The sequence below is a fragment of the Telopea speciosissima genome, chromosome 2, assembly GCF_018873765.1.
Source record: "Telopea speciosissima isolate NSW1024214 ecotype Mountain lineage chromosome 2, Tspe_v1, whole genome shotgun sequence".
Lineage (NCBI taxonomy): Eukaryota > Viridiplantae > Streptophyta > Magnoliopsida > Proteales > Proteaceae > Telopea > Telopea speciosissima.
This window is the reverse complement of record NC_057917.1, coordinates 50,474,605-50,490,764: the sequence shown is the minus strand read 5'-3', so window position 1 is coordinate 50,490,764 and position 16,160 is coordinate 50,474,605. Positions and strand designations below refer to the sequence as shown.

Genomic DNA, 16,160 nt, shown 5'->3' with positions numbered 1-16,160 from the left:
GAAGATTGTGTAAGGATGTGCTGAGATTCATCAATCTAGTGGATGAAGTGGAGCCATAAGTGGATTGGATCGTTGTCCAGATCTCATGGCTAGTGTCCTTATCAAGAACCAGTGCATAGACCTCTTCAGAGAGAGATGAGAGGAGCATACTGGTAATCGTTGCATCTTGCTGCTGCCAATCGGCCATGGCAGCAGCCTCAGTTGGGCATGGGTTACTTCCATCAACATAAGAAAATAAGCGCTGGCCTTTGAGAAATGCCACTAGTTGCTTGCGCCATGCTAAGTAATTATTTGGCGTCAGCTTGAGAGAGACATAATGGTGGACATTAGGGAGAAGCTTAGAAGCATTTGTGGTGGTGGCAGTCATAGAGGACGCCTCATCTGTATGTGGTAAAGTCATGGTAGGAGAAGAGAAGATGAAGAAAAAAAAAAGGGTGGATCGGCTAGCAAGAGGGTGTTGGCCTTCTAGCTCTGGATACCATGTTAGGATAGAATATTGTGTATTGCATTGCCACCTCTCTATGGAGGATCAAACGTATTTGTACATCCATGATTCTATGTATGGTATGGAGATATCCTAGTCTATTATCACATGCGATAATAGGGGATACAAGGAGGATTACAAGAGATATGCATGGAGATATGATATGCAAAGATTACAAGATATATGATATGAAGATATGCAAAGATTACACAGGATAAGATATGCAAACTATGCAATGCACATGTGATAATACAAAGATGGTAAGGAGTGCACATGTGATAATATCTATATGGAAATGAGAGAAAACCGAATATTGAGAGTAAACTCAATATTCGGTCAATATATATTGATGTCAACAGTCTCATGGCAACCTATCAATCTTAATATTCTTGCCAAGATTCCCCCTGAATCAATGAGTTATGGTGTATTCTAGTGTTATTGGGACCGATTCCAGCTGATTATGATCCGACCTGAATCGGTATCGGTAGGGCCAATTCCATCACTGATTCCTGGTTTTAAAACCCTTCTAGGGAGGCTTGAATTCCTGCTAGTTCTCCAGCACCCGTGATGCTTTTGCCAACGACGTTTTTTCTAGGTGATGTGATTAATAACTGGCAGAGCATTTGGATCAAACTTGTCATCTGGGTGGGATCCAAATTGACTCGTGGCTTTGAGTGCCATGTTCACAATTACCATTTCTAAATATGATATAATGTCTTTCATGTATCCGCGTCTGCAATTGGTATTCTTGAATGAAATACCAGTGAAGGAATTTTGTATGTGCAGGCCCCCCAAAACAATGCCAGAGATGCCACCAGACATCTCACTACCAAAAGAAAGGGCAGAACTGTAGAAACTTGAAGGTAAGCCCCTTTGATGTGAACATTTCTGGTCGATTTTCCATAGGCAATGCCATACTCATCCCAACCACTCTTCAGCGCAATAGCATCAGGACCCACCCTACTATTGGAGTCCTCAATGCACATCTTGTCAGCTGAATCAGAAAACATGAGATTCATGAACCATAAATGAGGATAATACTCTACAAAACTTTCATGTTATCTACTCAAAACAGCAGGAAACAACAAATAACTTGAAAGACCCAGATGGAAGGATGACCTAGGAATTAGATCCTATTTTACACCGTTTTTAAATAAAGTATAAGTATTTAGGTTCTAGGGCCATAGAGAGCTGACATTAAAAGGATACAAATGGATTATGTCTTCAGAGTTTAAATAAAAGTTTCATGGATTAGAGGCAGAGATCAAAGTTTCTGAATGCTCGAGTCAGAGTTTATATGATAACCATGGTATGGCTAAATTAGAAGGCTTGGTTTTGAGAAATTTGCTCAGAGAAATACTAAAAAACAGATTCAATGTTGCAGAGATGTGCATACATGGAGATACTTAATACTCTTGTCCCATTTCAAGGGCTATTCTATCTATACTTTATTCAAAAAATTCATCAACATTTAGAGATATAAATCACATCAAAAAATTTCATGGTCAATGCAAAGACATTTTGACGGCCTCCTATCTTTACGTGAGGAAAGTGGAGATAACTCCAGCAAGTTCCATGAAACCACCATAACTTGATGTGGGGGAGGGGGGGGGGGGAGAGAGAGGAATGGTGAAAGGGCGATTGTGAAGAGAGGGAGGGAGTTTTGGGGAAGAGAAAGGAACTTGGACAATCTTTCTATAAAAAATATAAAAAGCATTGAATCAATATCTTAATGTGTAATCTTGTTTTTCTTTTCCTTTTACCACTTAGGTGGGTAGGTGTAGGGCCATATGGGGTGGTAGCATTGAGGCATCATAAGCCATAACATTTCCCTGTAGTGACTAAATCACAAATTCTAGCACAAAATTAGTTTCTCATTGTCATCTGTGCAAAAGATGATGAAAACAAAAAAGAGTAGAAACATGCCAACATCTCCTTTTTATCACAACACTCTGCCCATAAAATTTGAAATGTAATATAAACAAACCTATGCAAATGATATCCTACAACAGTATGGACAATTGACCCATTAGTAAATAATACAAGATACCATTTATCAGCTTCTTGTACTCCAGACACTTTGGAACTGGGACAACTCAAGAAGCACTCCTCCCCATCTCATGATGTTCTGCACGAATCAAGCAAGAAATTGATAAGATCCATAGCAATGAAGCAAAAAATTTGGGACAAATCAAAACTGGCCTCACTTGTATCAATTAACTTACTTATGAATGAGGACAAACTGTTGGTGTAGACACACCCACTACAGATTCCTGTCCCTTGAAATTCAAATGGTGCACAAATTCGAGAGAAGAAATTGCTGACCATCTCAACAACATCCTTTCTTTTGACATGAACAAATCCTTGAGATAATTGACGGTATAATTTCAATACTGGAGCTTGAAATAATGCACACCAAGAAAAGGGAGACATCTAAATATAGGATGAAAAATTTATAGGTATTGGTTCATAGAAGATTTCTCATACATATATACCCATCTCTACCAGTGTATGTAGGACAACACCATAGACACATTGCTATAGCTGATAGGTAATAATCATACAACTTAAAAAGAGGGGAAAGAACTGCAAAACGTGTGTTTTGAATAGAAAGTAAGAACTCTACTTATACTATGACAACAAGATTTGGGTCCTTAACAAGTTCCAGTGGTGCGGACCGCAAAAACCCAAAATTTCCAAGAAGGCAAGGGAGTAAAAAAGAATGAGTGACGATACCTGGTTCTTAATAGGATTAACGGTGCTGCCAATCAAAATAGGTGAGAAGATCATTTATGGAGAGGGTGGGAGCCTTATCAACATCAGAAGATAGCATGAGAGACTTCAATCCAAGATAATTCGCTTCGCCACAGATCTGCCGGGAGAGAGAAAGAGAGAGAGAGAGAGAGAATCACTTGCCCAAAAAAAAATGAATTTAAATAATCTCAAAATCTAAGTATTAACCCATGAACAAAAAACTCCTCTTCACAGCTTAATTTTTCTCCATAATAATAGGGGTTAAATGTCCTGACAAATAAACATTCAAGAAATTGGTGGTTGTCTGTTGAGCTTGGCAAGCTACAACCAGTAGACCAAACCAGAACACCAGGAATCAAGTCTACACTTGAGCAGACATATTTACCTCTAGGAAAAAAAAATTTAGGCAAAAAAAGTATAGAAGGGAGCAAATACGGCTAGTCATAAGGCATACCACGTTGTATAATCTCTGCCTGCTTATTAAATGAAATATTAGAACACATTATGCAACGATAAACAAATAGAGACAACCTATGTTAGTCAAAATCTCAATTACTTACCACAGAAGAACAAATAGCAATGCTCACAGTGATCCTGGTAGACATTCATCTTTAGGGTTTGAATGGGAATTGTCGATTCCCCTTGTCGGAGCCCAAACCAGAGCCTCCAAGCTCCCCAAGATCCCCTGGAAAGGCTAGCCTTGACCCAGATCCCTTGGAACAAGCCTGGCCTAGCACGGAACTTAGCCTAAACAGCCCAAATCATCCCTGTTGACACTGAAATCTAGGTCGACACTCAAAGACCCTGAGGCATGTGCAAACAACACCAACAATAAGCCAGCAATCACAGTGTCCTCGAGCCACGACAAAGGCAGGGTCGACAGGCGGTGGGGCCATCGCATGCCAGGGGCGTGGGTGACTGGGGTTGCGGGCGTCTGGGGCTTGCGTCGTGTGCATGCAGCAGGCCGCGGCCTTTTGTGTGCGGCGCATGCCCACCCACGGTAGAAGCCGCTTGGTGCGCATGCCCACATAAGAATTGTAGTACGTACTCCTCTTCGAAACACAACTGGAATTGTGTAATTTTGAGTTTGGACGGGGAAATTAGAACGATTCTTGTTTGCACCTGAAAATTAAGGGCATTTTGGCAATCCGAATTGTTTTTTGCTTCCTTGAGAAAAATAGTAGGGTTCTTGCTAATGTGGAAGGGCTTAAGAAGGTAAGGGAAATAAAAAAATCCCGCAACTAGACTTTTCAAAAAGGAAACAAATCGAGTTGGAAACACGAGTCAACATTGAAAGACCCCGAGTCGACACTGAACCATAACCACTTCGACATCGACACATTGTCGAGAGTTCGAGCTTGATGTTGACTCTCAATGGTTCACTATCGGGCAGTATGCTAATGATACATAAGCACAAGCCTCTGCTTTCATAGTAGCGCACCACAACAACGCCTTCTGCTAGCCCGTGGTCCTTGCCAGTAACCAAACCTACAGAGGAAACACTCTTTGTCCGCTTAGGCTCCGAGTGCCTGCCCATGGTATCCACCCATGGAGTACTTGTGATGATGTGTATGCATGATCAGGCCAACCCCGCACACAGTGCCTAAGCTTATCATGAATCAGAGCTACTTCCAACTCAGCTCTAATATGGTCATTCCTTACTTTATCCTTCCTACTTTTCCCACACATCCATCTCAACTTCATCATCTTCGCTACACACAGTTTATTTATATGACACTTCGTAATTGTCCAATATTCCACACCATACATCATACCTGGTCGTATGATAAACGTATAAATTTTCTTTTAAGCTTTAAAGGAATACGCCGATCACACAACACCCTAGATGCACCTCTCCACTTTATCCATCCTATTTTAAGCCTTTGGGCAACATCATCCTTTATGTCACAATCTTTGTTTATGATTGAGCCTCGATATCTAAAATAACACTTTGTGGAATCTCCCTCTCATCAATATTCACCACCTCATTATCTATCCTAGTGTAGCTAAAGTTACACACTATAGATTCTTCTTAGTTCTACTTATCTTAAGACCTTTTGATTCCAAGGTTGATCTCCATAGCTCCAACTTGGCATTAATCCCGGCTTTTGTCTCGCCCACCAAACTAATATCATCCGCAAAGAGCATAGACCAAGGAACCTCATCTTGTATGCATCTGGTTAAGTCATCCATGATATTCACAAGCAAATAAGGGCTTAAGGATGATCCTTGATGTAAGCCAATTGTAATTAGGAATTCACTACCTTGACTCCCCACAATTCTGAAGCTAATCATCACACCATCATACATATCTTCAATTATGTCCACATATTTACCTGACACCCTGCTCTTCTCTAGTATATTCCAGATTAACTCTCTAGAGACTCTAGCGTAGGCTTTTTCTAGATCAATAAAAGACCACATGGAGATCCCTCTTGCCCTCTCTATATATTTCCTTTTGTCAACTAAGTAAGAAAATAGCTTCGATCGTGGATCTTCCTGACTTAAAACCAAATTGGTTCTCTGAAATAGTAGTTTCCTTTCTTAAGTGGGTTTCAATAACGCTCTCCCATAACTTCATTGTGGATTACTTGCAACTTAAGAATTTGGCGTAAAATGGAGGAATTGAATTTAGATTTGCAGCTCAATGTTGGTAATTTTTTCCCCTAAGGTTCCTTTTGAGCCCCTTTATCCTCCTTTCAAAGGAAGTGTTATAGAGGTTTCTCTAGGCAGATTGGTACCCAGATAGTTCGTTTACATTGTGCAAATGATACCTTGATCCCATGTAGAAGTACTTAATGAATCTCTGTTGTCTTAGGAGCACTCTCCTTTGTTTGGAGGCATTAATGGGCCTGATAATTGTTTCTTAACTTTTTTGTTGTTTAACGTATAGAATGAATTAGATCAGGAATCGGGTGCTTAGAGTTCGCAGGGTTGATGCATAGGCAAAGGATCAAAAGTCCTAAATAGCCTGCTGGTAGCAGGCTGTAATTAAGCCTGCATTGACAAATGATTCTGGTTAAAGATCTACTTCAGGAAATAGAAGACAACAGAGTCAATGAGGACAGAATTGAAAGAACTGAGTATATCTGCTACGAAAGTAAGGGGTTGTCTGGTGACAAGAGGGGGGGGTAGATGAGAGGGAGAGAGGTAAGGCGATGGTTGAATGCAGTGAGAAGGTGTGAGAGTGAGAATGGTAGGGAGTGTCTGGGTATATTTTTTTCATTGTTCCATTTGGTGTCATTATTTGAAACTTTACATATTTTGTATTTTCATGCAATTTTAACTCACATTTGTGTGTAGGAAGTTGAGTATATGTTTTATTGGTGATATTTCTACATATAAATAACTAATTAATAAAGAAATTGTCATTAAGTAAACCTACTTTTCAATGGTATTTTTTGTCTTCAATTTTAGGGAAGTTTCTAGATCTTTAGAGAGCTATATATGGTTTTTTAACCCTTTGTTTATCTTCTTATTAAAGAGCTATTTTATACAAAAAAAAAAAAAAGAGTACAAGTAGAAGTATTGTAGTTTTCTTTTTCAAATATTTTGTTTTTTGTTTTCCAAGATCCCTGGCTTTCATACAAGGTTCATTTAAATTTTGACAAGCTCTCTCCAAAGACCCTTCATTCTTCAATTTTTTTCTCCCATTAATTTGCCTAATTTCTCTATGCACTCAAACCAGTTTCAGGTGATTCTTCTTGATTCTGTTGATTTTGGAAAATGAAATTGAATTGGAGGACCCAAAAACACTACATATAAACATCACCTTTATTGATTGCTCTGAGTAGAGAAAAAAGAAACACATATGGATGTTTGCCATTTATCCATTAATGTAGTTACAAGCAATCTCCAGATTCTGGATCTTTGCTGCTGTAGGCATCTGTGAATATGTACACCATTTTCTTTCCCCACTAATCATTACATCCATGATTTTTAGAGGTAATGCTTCACTTATAAATCTTCATCCATACAGTTTTTATTTACATATTAAATATTTTAATATCAATTATCAACTGTGAATTATGTAGTTTCCTGTTGTAAAAGCTTTGTATTTCTAATAGCTTAGTTCTGTATCAGATCTCTTATTTTTTGGGGCATTTTGCTTCTACTTCTTATTTGACTTCAAACACTGTCATTCTAATACAATATAGTTCTTTATCAGAATTGTTTGGTTATCCATTATGTATTTTTTTTGAAATGAGTGGATAGAACCTTTGGGTTGCATCATTATGGGCACAGAAATCTGTTCATGGGTGGTCTTTGTTATATAATGAACAAATAATTTTTCCATCTTGTTGCAAAATATGTGACAAACAGATGACTGCTAAATACTCTAATACAAATCACCTCCTCCATAGTTTGGATCTCAGTTTTCTATTTTGTACTAATACTTTTTCAGGTGGGTGCACATGGTACTGGTACAAGATTGCCTCCCATTGAGGAGCAAGTGATCAGCATGAAGCTGGTTACTCCCGCCAAGGGAACACTAGAGATTTCAAAAGAAAAAGATCCGGAACTGTTTTATCTAGCTCGTTCTGGTCTTGGGGGACTTGGAGTGATTGCTGAAGTCACAATCCAATGTGTTGAGAGACTCGAGCTTGTGGAGCATACATTTGTCTCTGATATGAATGAGAATAGAAAAAATCACAAGTACTTAGTTTCTCTATCCATATATAACATCTAATTTTTCTGTCATCAGATCACAAGCTATTAATTGGTTGTTTTCCGTGGCATTCTTTTAAATCACATGTCATATTGTAAAAAAGTATTTGGTTCATGAATCACCATATTGTTTGCTATCATTTTGCAGGAAAAGGCTCGCTGAAAATAAGCATGTGAAATACTTGAGGATTCCATACATAGATACAGTTGTGGTTGTGAGTTGCAACCCTGTTTCAAAGTGGAGAGGTCCAACTAAGTACAAACCTAAATATGGAAAGGATGAAGCACTACAGCCTGTTCGTGAACTCTACCAGGAGTCACTCAAGAAATATGCGTAATGCCATTGTTCATTATTTATTAAGTGTAAATGATACTGCAGAGATGTAATATTGTTATGAACTTATTGCAATTGTTGTTTCGAAGATCCTTCCATTGCATGTTTTGGTTGCCCAAAGCTGTCTGACAGTTCTTTTTTTTGGTGCTATGTTTTCAATCTATTTTCCTTTTTCATTCGAAGAGATCACCTCTAAGTGGATCCAGGATCTCATTAAATGTTGGATTGAATAGTTAACAGAATTGCTGAAACAAATTAATGTAACCATTCCTCTTTGTTCCTTCAAGTCTATATTCTTTCTTTCTAGAATAATTGTTATTATATTTTATGTATAGCCAGTTTGTATGTAAATTATAGTCATTAGTTGTAGTTAATGTGATGAGTGATGACAATGGTTCCCTGGTTCTGGTGATTCCATCTAAATCTGGTGGCTTGTTTGCCTAGATTCAGCTTACAGTGTTAGGTTTTTCACATTTCTACCTCTTTGTTTTCCCATTGTTTCCCCCTGAGATTTAGCTTATTCATATACTACTTTTTATGTTGCTACTATGGCTATTTTAATTAACTAATCGTCATTCTATTTGTATGCAGAGCTGTAGGAACAGCTGCTCAATTTTCACCAAGTAATGAACCAGGCATAAATGAGCTTTCAATCACTGAACTGAGGGATAAACTTCTTTCACTTGATCCACTCAATAAAGAGCATGTCATAAAGGTCAATCATGCCGAAGCTGAATTCTGGAAGAAGTCCGAGGGTTACAGAGTGGGTTGGAGTGATGAAATTCTGGGATTTGATTGTGGTGGCCAACAATGGGTCTCAGAGACCTGTTTCCCTGCAGGAACCTTACCTAAGCCAAGCATGGAAGACCTTAAATACATTGAAGATTTGAAGCAGCTCATTGAGAGGGAAGGGATACCAGCACCTGCTCCTATAGAGCAGAGGTGGACTGCACGGAGTAAGAGCCCTGTGAGTCCTACTTCAAGCACAGGGGAAGAAGACATATTCTCTTGGGTAATGCGTCATTCACTTTGATTATAAATTTAATCATGATTGGGCTTCCTCTTGCTGTCTTATTGTATTGTTAAACAACGATTTGCTGTCTATTATCTCAATTTTTAGACTGCTAGAGGAAATATTAAATGTATGCATGGGTTTGAGTCATTTGAATTATCTTGCATCTTCTTGCTAAGTGAATAAAAATCATTACCACCTGAAGGCATTTTTTTATTTCTTGCTGGCCCAATGAAAGGAATATTAAGTACACTTAAAACACATCTTTTGCCAGCTTTCCAATAAACAGTTGAATGATGTTCTTGAGCTACACCTGGTTGTCTTATTAGGTGGGAATAATCATGTACCTTCCTACAATGGATGCCCGCCAGAGAAAGGAAATTACGGAGGAGTTCTTCCATTACAGGCGCTTGACTCAGTCACGGTTATGGGATGAATATTCTTCTTATGAACATTGGGCTAAGATTGAGGTATGATTCACACCTTTCATATTTTTCTGCTTTGAATGAGTTGTATCAAATTTATGGGTGCCCATACATTTTTGGAGTGTATGGTCTAAACATTGGCATCTGGACCTGGAGGACCCTTTCCATAGCTTGAACTTCAATGGTTATGATAATTTGGAATTCTAGCTAACTATATACCTCATGATATGTTGTGGACTCAACTGCTTTAGGATTAGAATCTGGCAAGGTTACAAAGTATTTTCCCATGCCAAAGGTAAGAGAGTGGGGAAAGAAGATCGAGAGGACTTTTTATTTCCTGTACTGAACTTGGTGCAATGGTTATGTTGCTCCATTTTGACCAAGTGGTCACGGGTTTGAGTCTGGAAACTGCCTCTCTGTGAAAACAGGGGTAAAGCTGCGTACATTATGGGACTCTCCCCAGACCCCGCTGTGGTGGGAGCCTCGGGCACTTGGTACACCCTAACTGAACTCTGTTTTGGATCTTTTAGGAATAAGTAACCATAAGAAAAAGCAGGCTGGGAACATCAGGGGAATTGTCCTCCGTTGTGTGTACATGTTTACCTACTTTATTTTTCTGCAAACAACCTCTTTTCCACTTGTGCAGGTTCCGAAGGACAAGGAAGAGCTTGCAACCCTCCAAGAGAGATTAAAGAAGCGCTTTCCAGTTGATACGTACAACAAAGTTCGGAGGGAGTTGGACCCCCACAAAATCTTTTCTAATGCCATGTGTTAGAGAAGCTGTTACCGTTACCACAATCCAGCTGAGACTTCGGAGGAATTTTTCTCCAAAAGAAGTGAAATGTTATTATTTTTTACCCTTTTGATTCAAAATGAGGCATTATTATATTCATTTTGTACTTTATTAGTAATCTCTTCCGCATTCATTAAAACACCCTATCCAGATCCAAAAATAGGGTAATCTCGTTGTTCAATCCTCACCCATAATAAAATTTGTTGGTGCGGTGGGGGCTAATTTCGTTGTTCAATCCTTCTCTCTCTCTCTTTTGTTTTTTTTGGGTGAACACTAATTTATTGAGCAAGGCAAGCTGGAGCCAAGGACTCTTGATTACATAAATTCAGGAGCCAAGGGGTGGAACATGGCCAAACGGTCCGGCTTGCAACAGATCAGGTCATCCCAGCTAGGGAATGGGCTACACAATTACCTTCCCTAGATAAAAAGCGAAAGTTACAGCTTGTGAGACTATTGGATAAAAGACTAATATCCTGGACAATAGATTGTAACTGAAGTGGGCACAGTGAAGAAGCGCCATTTAGAATATTGATCAGCTGCAGGTTGTCCGATTCCACGATCACCTTATCTTGTTGACGCGTCGTTGCCCAAAGGAGACCCTCTCTAACTGCTAAGGCCTCACCCAGCAGCGGTGACAAGAAAGCTGCAGGATTAGAACAAGCAAAGATAGGGGCACCCATAAAATTCCGAGCAATCACTCCCAAACCACCCAACTCCGAGTCCAAAGGGAGTGCCGCATCACAGTTAATTTTGACAGAATCAGCTGGAGGGCATTCCCAGGCTTGGTTATACTGATTTGTCACATGTGGCGGTGGTGCTGAAGGTTCTCGCATGGGGCTAGTAGGCTCCCAAAACTCTTGATACGCCCTCTGTGCCTTTTGCACCACCTCCATAGGAGACACCTCGAGTCTTTGAAACAGCAACTCATTCCTAGCTTTCTAGATGTGCCACAGAGTATAAGCAACTTGACACAAGACTTCTTTTCCACGTTCCTTTGAAGGGAACTGAAATTTCTCCCAGTCTTGTAGCACGCGCGCCAAGGTCGGTTGAGTAGAAGGAAGAAGAAAGCTTAAATTACTGCCAAACCATACCGCTCTTGCGAAAGGGCACTCAAACAGAAGGTGGTTGCTAGATTCAATATGTATCGCACATCTTTGACACTCAGGCTCGATTGGAAGATTTGGGTGATGTAGGCCTTCCCCTGTAGGTAACCCCTCAGCACAGACACAACACATGAAATTCTTAATGTTAGGGGTTGTCTTGATCTGCCAAAGTCGTTTCCAGACCTTCGGATGAATGTCTTCCCAGCCATGCCGTCTAGAAGTTGTAGCATTATTGGAAGCCCTCTGGTCCCTTTCATTGAGTAGCAAGTGATACGCTGATTTAGTAGAAAAGGTTCCATTCTTCTCTGTTCCCCACACCATCACATCTTGCCTTGGCAGGAGGGGGAGTTTGATCCTCCTGATGTTAGTTGCATCACTAGGATGGAACCACGTAGTCAGCAAATCATCCCTCCTAACATGATTGTCTACATCAATGAGATCAGCAACCCATTCAACAGGACAACCAGGGGGTTTAGGATGTTCAACTTTAAACTCTCGGCCTGCCGGCAACCAGTTATCATGCCAGATATGAATCTTATCACCCCTTTGAACTTGCCACATAAGCCCTTTTTTTAACACCTCTCGCCCAATCAATATGCTTTTCCAAGCCCAAGACGCACTATTGCCACTGTTAGGAAGTAGGAAATCATCTCTAGGAAAATAAATAGCCTTCTCTCTCTCTCTCTCACTCTATATTATATATATATATATATATATATATATATATATATATCATACTACTATATTATAAATGTAGAAATTCAAAAGTCATGGCAAATCTTTTCATACCAAAAAAACCCTTCAACGATCTTAATAAGCCCAAAAAAAATATCCTTCATTAATTATTAATTATTAATTGTTATAATTTTTAGTTAAATTAAGTTCTTCCTCCATTAATAAACCCCCTTCAATGTTACATTAATTATTCTTTTATAAAAATTAATGGACCAATCATTTTCCTACTCAGTTTTCTCACGTTTTTTCAGATAAATTCAATAAGAGATAATTATTATTAATTAAAAATTAGAAATTAATAAAGAGAGTAAAATAATCCCATTTTTCGTTGAACAATGTATAAAATCTCACTTTCTAATGTATAAAATAATCCCATCTTATCTTACAAAAAAAAAAAAAAAATACAATATTATCCATTATTCCTTGAACAATTGATAAACCCCCCCTCAATTAATTGTTATAATTTTCAGTTAAATTCAATTCTTCCTCCATTAATAACATCTTATCTTAAAAAAAAAATAAAAAAACATTACCATATTATCCATGATAAACCCCCCCCCCCTCAATGTTGCATTAATTGATAGAAAAAAAATGCTAAAGATGTTATGAACAACATTTCTAAAGTGTTATTGCTATATCTGGATGACACAATTGATTTTAAGCTAGAAGTATAGTTTAAATATTGTTCAATGTCTTTACTAAGACACAATTAAAAATGTATTATAAAATAAAAAAAAGTTTTAAAGAAATAAAAGAAAAAATGGATTACTGTAATGTTTGTTTATATAAATAATTTTATTATTTAAGTAAAACATCTAAAATGTTGGGTGTTCATTTCAGTGATACATACATGAAAAAAAACAAACATGTGCATTTGCACGTGCAACTTTACTAATTTTTATAAAAGAATCTCATCTTATCTTACCAAATTTTTTTTTTTATAATATTATCCATTATTCCTTGAACAATCAATAAACCCCCCTCAATTAATTATTAATTGTTATAAATTTTAGCTAAATTAAATTCTTCCTCCATATGTAAATTCCCCCTCAATGTTACCTTAATTATTCTTTTAAAAAAATTAAGGGACCATTCGTTTCCCTACTTAGTTTTCTCACGTTTTTTAGATAAATTCAATAAGAGATAATTATTATTAATTATTAATTAGAAATTATAAAATTATAAAAAGAGTAAAATAATCCCATTTTTCGTTGAACAATGTATAAAACCCCACTTTTCAATATATAAAATAATCTCATCTTATCTTACCAAATCTTTTTTTTTTTATTAATATTATCCATTATTCCTTGAACAATCAATAAACCCCCCTCAATTAATTGTTATAATTTTAAAAATACCCTTCATTAATTATTAATTATTAATTGTTATAAATTTTAGCTAAATTAAATTATTCTTCCATTAATAAATCCCCCCTCAATGTTACATTAATTATTCTTTTATAAAAATTAAGGGACCACTCGTTTCCTTATTCAGTTTTCTCACGTTTTTTAGATAAATTCAATAAGAGATAATTATTATTAATTATTAATTAAAAATTAGAAATTAGAAAGAGAGAGTAAAATAATCTCATTTTTCATTGAACAATCTATAAAACCCCACTTTCCAATGTATAAAATAATCCCATCTTAACTTACCAAAAAAAAATAATTTGCAATGTTATCCATTATTCCTTGAACAATCAATAAACCCCCCCCCCTCAATTAATTGTTATAATTTAAGCTAAATTCAATTCTTCCTCCATTAATAACATCTTATCTTAAAATTTAAAAAAAATATATTACAATACTATCCATGATAAACCCCCCCTCAATGTTGCATTAATTATTCTTTTATAAAAATAAAGGGACCATTCGTTTCACTACTTAGTTTTCTCACATTTTTACAGCTAAATTCAATTCTTCCACCATTAATGATATCTTATCTTAAAATATATATATATATATATATATATATATATATATATATATTATCCATGATAATTATTATTAATTATTAGCTAGAAATTATAAAGAGAGAGTAAAATAATCTCATTTTTCGTTGAACAATGTATAAAACCCCACTTTCCAATGTATAAAATAATCCCATCTTATCTTACCAAAAAAATATTTACAATATTATTCATTATTTCTTGAACAATCGATAAACCCCGCCTCAATTAATTGTTATAATTTTGAAAATACCCTTCATTAATTATTAATTATTAATTGTTATAATTTTTAACTAAATTAAATTCTTCCTCGATTAATAAACCCCCTCAATGTTACATTAATTATTCTTTTATAAAAATTAAGGGATGTTTCCCGTCACATTTTTTCAGATAAATTCAATAAGAGATAATTATTATTAATTATTAATTAGAAATTAGAAATTAGAAATTAGAAAGAGAGAGTAAAATAATCCCATTTTTCGTTGAACAATCTATAAAACCCCACTTTCCAATGTCTAAAATAATCCTATCTTATCTTACCAAAAAAAACGATTTACAATATTATCCATTATTCCTTGAACAATCGATAAACCCCCCCCCCCTCAATTAATTGTTATAATTTTCAACTAAATTCAATTCTTCAAAAGAAAAAAGGGATTACTGTAATGTTTGTTTATATAAATAATTTTATTATTTAAGTAAAACATCTAAAATGTTGGGTGTTCATTTCGGTGATTCATACATGAAAAAAAAAAACAAGCAATATATATATGTTAAGTTGACAATTGATTCTACCAAAAAAAAAAAAAGTTGTGCAATTGAGGGATAAGGCTGCGTACATTAGAGGGGTTAAATTGTGCAATTGAGGGGTAAGGCTGCGTACATTAGTGGGGTTAAGTTGTGCAATTGAGGGGTAAGGCTGCGTACAATTGCGGTATACAGTATGTTAACACCTTATGTGTCTATCTCTCTCTTCCTCCCTTTGAGGGGTAAGGGTGTCATTTCAAAGAGAGAAAAAGAGATAGTCACATAATGGAGTCGATCCGGATCAGCTCCACATATGTGGAGTGTAAAAACGCTCCACATATGATGGGAGGCAGACACGTGGACATACCCAATGGTGGAGTAGAGAACCCTTATCTCTTTTCAAAAAATTTTCATGGTATTGAAACTCTATACTCTCCACACCTGCATCTACACTTTTTGAATATTTGCAAGTCTCGTTTCCCAAGATTGACATCAAAATGGCAACTCCTATCCAACTCTCCAAAATGCATAGAACCAGACAGCCCAAACTTGGCCATCATGGTAGAACAAGGCGCAGGTCTCCAGCGAAATCCAAAAGTAGTGATGGAGCGTTTGGTCTTGGGAGGAAAGTGGTGATTCAGAAACATACTCTGTTTCTTCTTCCTTGTCCGCCATTTAGAACACTGTCCAACCTTCATATCTCTGTCTCTCTCTCCACCATTCTAATCTCCATTCACTCACTCATTTCTGAATTTCAGAGGCCGCTGTTTTTGTGTCTTCTTCTTTGTCGGTCATGAACGATGAACGCTAAGAGAAAAGCTTTACTTACAACAGAGCAATGAACATAAGGTCTTAGCAGGGGAGGAGGTGAGGAAGGGCGTTACTTATTCACAGCTGTCTACTTCGAACCTCTTATGAGTGCTAAGCCAACACTAATCCTGCTTTCTTCTTCTTTTTTAATGGATATAAACTACCCAAGAGGTATTAGAGAGAGAGAGACTGAGAGAGAGGTAGCAGTATCTTCTGCTAGGAGAGGAGATAATTAGGGGTGTCAATGGGTCGGGTTGGGCCGGGCCCGCCCTAAACCCTGACCCCACCCTAGAGGCCTTAACCCTGACTCGACCTTGCCAAGGTCAAGACACTCTCAATCCTGACCC

The 16,160-nt window shown here is 37.1% G+C and overlaps 1 protein-coding gene across 1 annotated transcript; it reads left to right on the top strand.

The window, feature by feature from the left end:
* The first annotated feature begins 7,697 nt into the window (after nucleotides 1–7,697).
* Nucleotides 7,698–10,467, top strand: LOC122649967 (L-galactono-1,4-lactone dehydrogenase, mitochondrial-like). The gene is made up of 5 exons (XM_043843235.1): nucleotides 7,698–7,894; nucleotides 8,055–8,240; nucleotides 8,832–9,252; nucleotides 9,582–9,722; nucleotides 10,324–10,467. Exons 1-5 carry the CDS (start codon nucleotides 7,701–7,703, stop codon nucleotides 10,450–10,452), a joined length of 1,071 nt encoding a protein of 356 aa, XP_043699170.1. The 5' UTR covers nucleotides 7,698–7,700; the 3' UTR covers nucleotides 10,453–10,467.
* Nucleotides 10,468–16,160: the final 5,693 nt, after the last annotated feature.

What these genes read in the sequence shown, in the direction of transcription:
- LOC122649967 (XM_043843235.1), top strand. Translation starts at nt 7,701, where the DNA reads ATGAAGCTGGTTACTCCCGCCAAGGGAACACTAGAGATTTCAAAAGAA. An exon ending in GAGAATAGAAAAAATCACAA is followed by an intron (nt 7,895 to 8,054) that starts GTACTTAGTTTC and finishes ATCATTTTGCAG; the next exon opens with GAAAAGGCTCGCTGAAAATA. An exon ending in GAGTCACTCAAGAAATATGC is followed by an intron (nt 8,241 to 8,831) that starts GTAATGCCATTG and finishes ATTTGTATGCAG; the next exon opens with AGCTGTAGGAACAGCTGCTC.